At 40.2% G+C, this 10,722-nt stretch overlaps 1 protein-coding gene across 1 annotated transcript; it reads left to right on the forward strand.

The window, feature by feature from the left end:
- Positions 1-4,846: 4,846 nt before the first annotated feature.
- Positions 4,847-9,317, forward strand: LOC125243072 (gastrula zinc finger protein XlCGF57.1-like). Its single transcript, XM_048152357.1, has one exon. The coding sequence runs from the start codon at positions 5,169-5,171 to the stop codon at positions 6,642-6,644; it is 1,476 nt and encodes a 491-aa protein (XP_048008314.1). The 5' UTR covers positions 4,847-5,168; the 3' UTR covers positions 6,645-9,317.
- Positions 9,318-10,722: the final 1,405 nt, after the last annotated feature.

Genomic DNA, 10,722 nt, shown 5'->3' on the forward strand with positions numbered 1-10,722 from the left:
TATATTGAAAAATGTCGAAAGCGCATCAAAAGAACAAGCAATCTCTCCACTCACAGGCGGATTCCCTTGCACAAAACTGGAGGCTCGTGCGCTCTCGCTCAGATATCACATCTGCGCGCTCAAACTTTTGTCCTCCTGCATGTGCAGCCGTGAATCTAGAATTGTCTTCTCTCCAGGATTTAATGTTGCCATAAGCGCAACATTATAGTGTGGGCACCCACCGGCAGAAACATTAATCGGCGCATATGCCGAGTTTGCCAACAAATGTAAATCAATACTTACATAGCGTAATAGTTGTAAATTTATCTGTGTCATGTGTCCCGCATTGTCCCGCAAAATCACATCTACTGTCCTGCAACAGATCAATAGTCAGGTGGTCACCCTAGTCTAAAGTCACAATGAACACTTTTCCTCTTTTATTTACAATTTTCTCACTCACTGCGGCACTCATTTTCTGCTTATCAGTCGCCGGTTACTGAAGAGGAATCCAGCACGAGACAACGATATGGCGCAACCAAAATTGATACTGTTACATGATTGGCTGTTAGCGTGTCTATGGTCACTCCCTACGTTGCTAGATTACCAGAGAGCAAGTACCTTTGTTAATGCAACCAAACTTGCTTCGCAACCTCTGTTTTCTTCCGATGAAGAATAAAAAATATCGAATGTTTTATCGAACACATTTTTTATTGATATCGATCACGTGTCTATCGCGATACATATCGTTATCGTTTTATCGCCCAGCCCTAGAATAGACTCACCTTGGTCTGGACAAGTTCCTCGTCTTCTCTTCTTTCCTAATGGATGAACATATCCAAGCCAAAGTTCAGGATAAGGATTTTCCTTTGTTGGATGTCTGTCCACAAAATGGAATGAACATACATGGATGATACGTGGCGGGAATTTAAAATTAAGTGCAGCGAGCCATTGTCTTTTGCCCTCTTTGTCGGTTGGCATCTTGTGCAATTTAACACAATTTAACAATTTAACAATTTAACGTCGAAACACTCATCTTCCAGAGGTTTTTTGAGCTTTCTCTAGCTTTTGTGACAACCTTAAACAGCACAAATTTTCCCAGAACCTCCACTATTCGTCATCACTAGGAACATCATCTAGCTGATGACAATTACTAAACGGAAGTTCAGAGCATCCTACCGGAAGTTACTCACCAATATGGCGCCCCCCATGGAGAAGTAAGTAAAAAGATGGAATGTTTAGCCTTGTATCCGTCCTTGTCTCCTTGTTCCTTGCATTGCCTGTGTTTTTGTGCCTGGACTGTTTTCTTGTTTATAAGCGTTTGCTTCCTGCCTAGACCTTTGCCTGTGTTTGGATTAGTCTTTTGCCTTGCCTTCTTGTATCTGTTTGCTGGTGTTTGACCCTCTGCCTGTAAGACTACGCTCATCGTATTAATAAAGCCTGCACGTGGATCTCCAACTCCGTTGTCCCGTCCCATACGTTACAGAATACTCAGCCAAACCAAGATCCACAGCTTTTATGAGCGTTTCTTGTCCAACCATGGATCCAGTCAACCAGCTAGTTCATCTTCGGCAAAGAGACTAATCCATTGAAGAATATGTTCTCCAATTCTGTGAGTTATGTTTTCAAGTTCCATTTGACAATGTGGCTTTGAAGGACATTTTCCGATTTGGTCTATATGAGCCCATAAAATCCTGGTTTTCTGAAGGGAAGTTCAATTGCAGTCTAAGAGACTTTATGGACTATGCCTTAAATTTTTGTGGTCCTTCGTTCAGTGTGGGAGTCGAGGAGGAAACAATATTACTTCTGTGCCTTTTGCACTAGAACCCGCTCACAAAATGTTGGCCATCACAACAACAAATCAAGTCACAGTTGATCTTCGTGAGCCAAGTCAAGTCACAACTAATCTTCGTGGGCCCAGTCAAGCCACAGTTGATCTTCTTGAACCCAGTCAAGTCAGTTGATCTTCGTGAACCTTGTCACGTCTCAGTAGACCCACGAGAGCCTCATCACCTCTCATCAGACCTTTCAGAGCCTCTTAATGTCTCAGAAGACATCCCAGAGCCTTGTCACATTCAGCAGACCTCCCAGAGCCACTTCACATCTCCTCTGTTCGTCCAGTCACGTCACTTATCCGCTGATTGTCCAGAGTCAAGTCATGTCTCTGCTGATCTTTCAGAGCCTTGCAACACTATGTCTGAGTCTCCAGAGTCATGTCTTCTTGTGGTTGTCGTACCACAACCCTCCTCTGTTCTGTCGGGTGAACCCGTCATCAAACGTCAGAGGTTGACATCCAGTTTGGAGGATTCCCTGCTGGTGTAAGTTCGAACAGCTGGTTTCCCCAAACCAATTAATTTTTGTCCTCTTTTTCCTGAACTGATTCCCCTGTCTGCAGAACTCCCCATAATGGGGGTCGCCTTAAGGCTGGTTCACACTTTTTTTTTCAAACAAAACAAACAAGAATTCGGCTTGATTTTTCATTTTTTGTTCAGGGGTAGAAAATGAATAAACAACTTGAATATTTGATCTCAACATGTGGGTGGGAATGAAACGCCCCTTTCCGCTGATTGGTCAACCAAACATTAAACGGTGCTGTCATCAGTTCTTCTGCAGTTCAGCGCAGCAAATTAACAGTTTGTGGCCTAATGGATAGAGGGCTGGACTTGTAAGCCTCAGAAGCAAATTTTTGATCTAAGTTTTTGTCACGAGTTTCCTATCCTATCAACTGAACAGTCAATAACAGCATTAAAATCAGCACCAATAAGCCAGAAAGCTCCAGAAGTACCTTGGTGATCTGTTTGATAAATTCTTTTTTATTAGGAGCATAAATTGAAACTAAGGCAACATCTCTGTTTTTAAATGAATTTTCACAACTGATATTCTACCTTTGCTATCTGCCCAAGTTTCCAACAGCTTAAAGAGCAGATTACACTGACATAAAATCGCCACACCTTTAGATTTATTTGAAGCTGAGGAGCAAGCAAGAACCCAGAAAAAAATTATACATGTGATTTGTATCCTTTTTGACCAAGTGAGTCTCTTGTAAGAAGGCTATATTTATTCTTTGTTTCTACAAAAATCCATAGTAGCAACTCGTTTCAATGGATTATTTAGGCCCCTTGAACTTGACACCATCAGCCATTTAAGAAGTGATAAAAAGTTAAACAAAATAGAAAACAGAAAAAGTAAACTATTCCTAGGGGAAAAAGACAGAAAGGAAAGGGTTTATTTTGATCTCTGGTCCAGGCTTGAATGAACTAGTATTAGAACTATACTAAAACAGAACAAGGAGAAGATTGGGTGCCCCCATGTCTAAAACTCCTGAGGTACAAAAATAAAAAACAAGGATCTGTTTATCATTCAAAGACTCAGAGAAAAAAAATACACGCCTGCTCAATATCCCAGCTAAAATCAAAAACCAAAAGCATCACGCCAAATAAAGGTTTATACATAAGAGAACTTTCCCGTATTTTTGCCGACCACCCATCAATGGTCATACAAGTCATATCATAGAACATACATGAATCATAAAGAAAAAAGAGAGATGTCTTTTGTAAAGATCACAAACACTCATCGAAAAACTGAAGATAAGAGTTTACATATTATCGTCCAATTATGCTTTGGTATCTTTCGGGTCTCTGAAAGTTTTTGCCTTGAAGACCAACACGTGGAAGTTAATTTGGAAGCAGATGCCTTTCTTAATGAGTTCAGCGCAGATAGGGTTGAAGGCTCTCCTTGCAGCGCAAACTGTAGGAGAAATGTCAGGAGCGATGCGGAGAAGTTGATCCTCGTATTGAAGCTGGCCTTTGCATCTAGCTGTGGTCAGAATTGTAGCAACATCTCTGAAGCGATAAATCTTGATAATAAGAGGGCGACAGCGACCATCTTTAGGCATACCAAGCCCTCGGTGTGCACGGTCAATTGCGATAGACGGGACTGGCAAGTTTTGGGATGAAGGCCAGGACTCCAGATTTACTAAAAGAGTCAGTCAACACCTTTTGTGTGCACCGACCTTCTTCTGCAACGACTTCAGCAATGTGTTTAAGCAAAAATCCATGTGAGAAATCAGGTAACGAGCTCTCATGGCTAACTGCATGATCGCTGCTAGCACTAGCCTCGCTAGAATCGGTACACAACTGATCGCTCCGCTGCCATTACCGGAAGCCCCAATTTTTTAATATTTACAGGTAATAGTATAACCATAAAATGTAAGTTTTGTGCTAAAGGAAACACATCTCATAAGCATTCATTCTTTCAGTCTAATGTCACTAGTGTGATCTCTCTTTATCGTGCCCTAGCCGCTTGAGAAGGCACAGTTGGATTAGGCTTGGAAGTGGTACGGATAAAGTGAGGTCACAACCAAGTACAGAAAGGGCTACTACTATTGTGTGTGCTATGTCTGACATCATTACAACAACAAATATCTTCTATTACTTACTGAATAGTAAAGCACTTTTCACCTTAGTGATGAACAGGAATTGTAGTTTGCAAATTCCTCCATCAATATCAGCAATCTTCTAACAACCTGATGATCTTAACCAGATGTGAAAAATAAGGCATAAATACAAAATGTGCAGTGGTGGGTCCCTTTGGACCAGGTTTAAAAACCACTGGTGTATTGAGTATAAGGTCTATAGATGGGATGGTCAACTCTGGTCCTGGCAGGACACTATTCTGCAAAATTTAGCTCCATCCCTGATCAACCACACCTGCAAAATTTAACCCAACCCCATTATTTAATCGTAAAGGCTGATTTATACTTCTGTGTCAGACCTACGCTGGAGCCTCTGCACCGTAGGCTATGTGTCTGTTTGTCATGTACGTTGTCAGAGAAGCTTACAAATAGAGGCGGCAGAGAAGCAGCAAATAAGCAAACCAATCATAGGGCTTGCGGTCTGTGTAGAATTGCTTGTTGTTACATTTTCAAAGAGGTGCACGTCAGGCTACATTTTAGTCTGTGTGGCACTCACAGCCTATGCCATATCTTCAGGGTACACACGACGCAGAAGTATAAGTCAGCCTTAAATCTTCAGGAATGCTTGACAATTACAGGCAGATGTATTTGATTAGGGATTAAACTTAACTCTGCAAAAGAATGGTACCAAAGCTGCCCATCCCTGATCCATAAGATAGGATAGGGTATAGATCATACAGTTTGTTGGTTTTGATGCTTTAAATGTCTAAATTGTTTTATGTCTATTTTTGCCTTAGACCTAATGGAACTGAAAATAGCGAGTCATGAACAAAAAGGAGCTCAAAAGACAGAAACTAAAGGTTATTTCACCTGCCAACAGTGTGGAAAGACTTTTAATCAACATAGAAACCTTCAAGTCCACTTGAGAGTTCACACTAAAGAGAGTCCCTTCACTTGCCAACAGTGTGGAAAGAGTTTCACACATAAAGACAAGCTTAAAGTCCACATGAGAATTCACACTGGAGAGAAACCCTTCACCTGCCAACAGTGTGGAAAGAGTTTCAGGCAAAAAGGAAGCCTTAAAGTCCACATGAGAATTCATACAGGAGAAAAGCCTTACACCTGCCAACAGTGTGGAAAGAGTTTCAGTGAGAAAGGAAAACTTAAAATCCATATGAAAATTCACACTGGAGAAAAGCCTTACACCTGTCAAGAGTGTGGAAAGAGTTTCAGTGAGAAAGGGAGACTTATAGTCCACATGAGCATTCACACTGGAGAAAAGCCTTACACCTGTCAACAATGTGGAAAGAGTTTCAGTGACAAAGGAAACCTTACAGCCCACATCAGAATTCACATTAAAGAGAACCCATTCACTTGCAAACAGTGTGGAAAGAGTTTCAGTAGAAAAGGAAGCCTTAAAGTCCACATGAGAATTCATACTGGAGAGAAGCCTTACATCTGCCAACAGTGTGGAAAGAGTTTCAGTGACAAAGGCAACCTTACAGGCCACATGAGAATTCATACTGGAGAAAAGCCTTACACCTGTCAAGAGTGTGGAAAGAATTTCAGTCGAAAAGAAAGCCTTATAGCCCACATGAATAATCACAGTGGAGAGAGCCCATTTACCTGCCAACAGTGTGGAAAAAATTTCAGTAAAAAAGGAAAACTTAAAATCCATATGAGAATTCACACTGGAGAAAAACCTTACACCTGCCAACAGTGTGGAAAGAGTTTCAATGAGACAGGAAACCTTAAAGCCCACATGAGAATTCACACTGGAGAAAGGCCTCATACCTGTCAAGAGTGTGGAAAGAGTTTCATTCGTAAAGAAGGCCTTATAGCCCACACGAGAACTCACACTGGAGAAACACCTTACACCTGCACTCTGTGTGGGAATAGCTTCACACGGGAACGAAGCCTCAAGCAACACATGAGAGTTCACACTGAGAAGCCTTTTGCATGTGATCAGTGTGGAAAGAGTTTCACACATAAATTGACCCTTTATTACCACATGGATATTCACACTGGAGAGAAGCCATTCACATGTGGTCAGTGTGGAAAGAGTTTCACACATAAATTGACCCTTTATCACCACATGAATATTCACACTGGAGAGAAGCCATTCATATGTGATAGGTGTGGAAGGGGTTTCAGATTTATAGGTTACCTCAAGGGCCACACGAAAATTCACTCGAAAGAGGACTCTTTTAGAAGTCATCACTGTGGAAAGAGCAGAGGTGTAAAGAGTACCTGAAAACCATAATTGAATAAAGGTACAGATACCTTACAACAAAAATGACTCCATTACAAGATACAAGTCACCAATTCTAATACAATTTGAGTTAAAGTCTTAAAGTTTCTGAGACTTAATTATAACCATGCTGAATTTAGGCTTGAAGATGCACTAGTTCAGAAATGTCAGTGAAAATAAGAAATTTATTTGATTTCTTTATTATTTTCTAAAATCAAAAGAAATTGACCAGCTCAATATTGCAATAAATCAAGGTCAACACAACAGCCTCTTAAGGCTGGTTCACACTGTGCGATTTATAACAGTCCTTTACGATGGTTGCTTCTCAGGCTGTATGAACAAGATCCTCATGTCACACTGTGGGATCTCAGCTGTCATTAATGTCAGACTGTACGACAGTCAAGACGCGTTAAAAACGGACACATGCATGAAAAATTGTCCCGAGCTGCATTACACACAGGACTGAAATGGTGGCTAACAAAGACATCTCTATCATTAATTTTGATCACAGCTTGTCTTGAAAAACAAATACAATTTGACATTCGTCATAGGAGAAGTCACACTGCAGGATTGTGCGGCAAAACTTCTGACATTGCCAGAATTTTGTCTGAGGTAAAATTTGATCAAAGACTACAGATTTTAGGCTAGGATTATAGGAATCTTTTAGGATTTGCAAAATTTGTCTCAGACGACCAAATCGTGGCCAAAATCGCACAGTGTGAACCAGCCTTTAAATGTTAGGATAAAAATCTTGCAGTTAACAAAGTTTACAGTTGGGATTGAAAGTTTGGGCACCCCAGGTAAAAATTTGTATTAATGTGCATAAAGAAGCCAAGAAAAGATGGAAAAATCTCAAAGGCATCAAATTACAGATTAGACATTGTTATAATATGTCAAAAAAAGTTAGATTTTATTTCCATCATTTACACTTTCAAAATAACTGAAAACCAAAAAAATGGCGTCTGCAAAAGTTTGGGCACCCTGGAGAGTTTATATCATGCACTGCCCCCTTTGAAAAGCTGAGACCTGACAGTGTCATGGATTGTTCTCAATCATCATCTGGAAAGACAATCTCAAAGGTTTTAAATGCCCAGACTCATCTGACCTTGCCCCAACAATCAGCACCATGGTTTCTTCTAGTTGTCTAGAAAACTGAAACTGAAAAAAAGTTGATGCTCACAAAGCAGGAGAAGGCTATAAGAAGATAGCAAAGCGTTTTCAGATGCCAATATCCTCTGTTTGGAATGTAATTAAGAAATGGCAGTCATCAGGAACAGTGGAAGTTAAAGCAAGATCTGGAAGACCAAGAAAAATATCAGACAGAACAGCTCGCAGGATTGTGAGAAAAGCAAGTCAAAACCCACGTTTGACTGCACAATCCCTCCAGAAAGATCTGGCAGACACTGGAGTTGTGGTACACTATTCCACTATAAAGAGATACTTGTACAAATATGGTCTTCATGGAAGAGTCATCGGAAGAAAACCTCTTCTACATCCTCACCACAAAAATCAGTGTATGAAGTTTGCAAATGAACATATAGACAAGCCTGATGCATTTTGGAAACAAGTTCTGTGGACCAATGAGGTTAAAATAGAACTTTTTGGCCGAATGAGCAAAGGTACGTTTGGAGAAGAAAGGGCACAGAATTTACTGAAAAGAACCTCTGTCCAAATGTTAAGCATGGGGGTGGATCAATCATGCTTTGGGGTTGTATTGCAGCCAGTGGCACAGGGAACATTTCACGAGTAGAAGGAAAAATGGATTCAATAAAATTTCAGCAAATTTTGGATGCTAACTTGATGCCATCTGTGAAAAAGCTGAAGTTAAAGAGAGGATGGCTTCTACAAATGGATAATTATCCTAAACACACTTCAAAATCCACAGTGGATTACATGAAGATGCGTAAACTGAAGGTTTTGCCATGGCCTTCACAATCTCCTGACCTCAACATAATTGAAAATCTATGCATAGACCTTAAAAGAGCAGTGCGTGACAGACAGCCCAGAAATCTCAAAGAACTGGAAGACTTTTGTAAGGAAGAATGGGCAAAGATACCTTAAACAAGAATTGAAAGACTCTTGGCTGGCTACAAAATGCGTTTACAAGCTGTGGTACTTGCCAAAGGGGGCAGTACAAGGTATTACTTCTGCAGGGTGCCCAAACTTTTGCAGACGCCATTTTTTTGTTTTCTGTTATTTTGAAATTGTAAATTATGGAAATAAAATTAACTTTTTTTTTGACATATTATAACAATGTCTAATCTGTAATTTGATGCCTTTTGGAGATTTTTTTCCATCTTTTCTTGGCTTCTTTATGCACTTTAATACAAATTTTTACCTGGGGTGCCCAAACTTTCAATCCCCACTGTATGCTACGTCCTATCCCTTCTCTATAGGTTGTTTGCACATGATGTCATTGCTGTTGGCGAACTGTGGCAGGAGAGTAAGGAGTAATTCTTCTATATAGGAATCCTAATACAAACTCAAAATTCCTATTTTTTGCATTTTTATGGTTGCTCAAATCTATCAAACCGAGAAACCACAATGAGCTTTTATCATTTACGTAACTTGTAAGGGTTTTTTTTTTTACTTTAAAAGTAAAAAAAAATAGCATTTTTTTATAGCCTTTTTATAGCATTTTGTGTCTGCTGATACTGAAATGAATATGGATTCCTGCTTACTTTATTTGTTTTTGACTTCGTTAAATATTAACATTCTTCATGGTATCGTTTGCAGGGAAGAGAAGATATTTTATCCCATTGAATAATAATTTGGTGTTTTCACTTTTTGTAGAATTCAGTTTACAATGTTGATCTGGTTACCATGAGAACAGTGTCACATGCAGATACTTCAGCCATCATATGGTAGAAAATGTCCAAATAAATAAATGTGTTCAAAAAGCTGACAGAAGTTGATCCATTTCTTTGTTGGTATGGTGTAAATATTCACTTTCCCTTATGGCCATGGAGAAGAATCGGATGGGCATTCAGCAGAAAGACACCGATTTTTTTTTTTTTTTTTTTTGTATTTTAACAAATGACAACCAAAATCAAACCAATAGAAGCATGTGAACAGTTTTTAAGTGGCTGTGTGCAAGTTATACTGATTCACAAGCGGAGTGAGAGTCATACTCGCAAATATAATGCTAATTAAATAAATAAAGTGAAGTGACATGTGGCCAAGTATGGTGACCCATACTCGGAATTTGTGCTCTGCATTTAACCCATCCAAGTGCACACACACAGCAGTGAACACACACACACACCCGGAGCAGTGGGCAGCCATTGCTGCGGTGCCCAGGGAGCATTTGGGGGTACGGTGCCTTGCTCGAGGGTCTCACCTCAGTCGTGGTATTGAGGGTGGAGAGAGCGCTGGATATTCACTCTCCTCACCGACAATCCCTGCCGGACCTGAGACTCAAACCCATGAACTTTGGGTTACAAGTCAGACTTTCTATCCACTAACTGTTGCCCCCAATATATAAAGCTGCAGGCAGCGCTGAAAGGGCCCTTGCACCACCATAGGCTCACCACCACCCACCCACCACCCAAAAAAAGAGTGAATAGTGGGTACAAAACGGCACACTTCCTGCTGCCAACAGGTTGCACTTTGTCCATAAATTAATATTGTGATATAGATGTGTTCAGGTCAGAAATATTTTCAAAATATGATCGTGTTAAGTTTGGAGGAGATTGGACATGGTATGCCTGAGTTACAACAACTTCATGTTTACTACCTTGAAATGTGTCCTCCGAAGGCAGCATTTTCCAGTTTTCGGATGCAGGCGCTGTGTTCAAAACAGCCTACTCAATGAGTAGGTACTTAATTTCAATAGGTACTTAATTTCAATAAGTACTTAAAGGTGCCATCGAATGGAAAATTGAATTTACCTTGTCATAGTTGAACAAGAGTTCAGTACATGGAAATGACATACAGTGAGTCTCAAACCCCATTGTTTCCTCCTTCTTATGTAAATCTCATTTGTTTAAAAGACCTCCGAAGAACAGGCGAATCTCAACAACATAACACCAACTGTTACGCAACAGTCGGGATCATTAATATGTACGCCCCCAATATTTGC

This window comes from Megalobrama amblycephala, linkage group LG1 (genome assembly GCF_018812025.1).
Source record: "Megalobrama amblycephala isolate DHTTF-2021 linkage group LG1, ASM1881202v1, whole genome shotgun sequence".
In the NCBI taxonomy this organism is placed as follows: Eukaryota; Metazoa; Chordata; class Actinopteri; order Cypriniformes; family Xenocyprididae; genus Megalobrama; species Megalobrama amblycephala.

What these genes read in the sequence shown, in the direction of transcription:
- LOC125243072 (XM_048152357.1), top strand. Translation starts at nt 5,169, where the DNA reads ATGTCTATTTTTGCCTTAGACCTAATGGAACTGAAAATAGCGAGTCAT.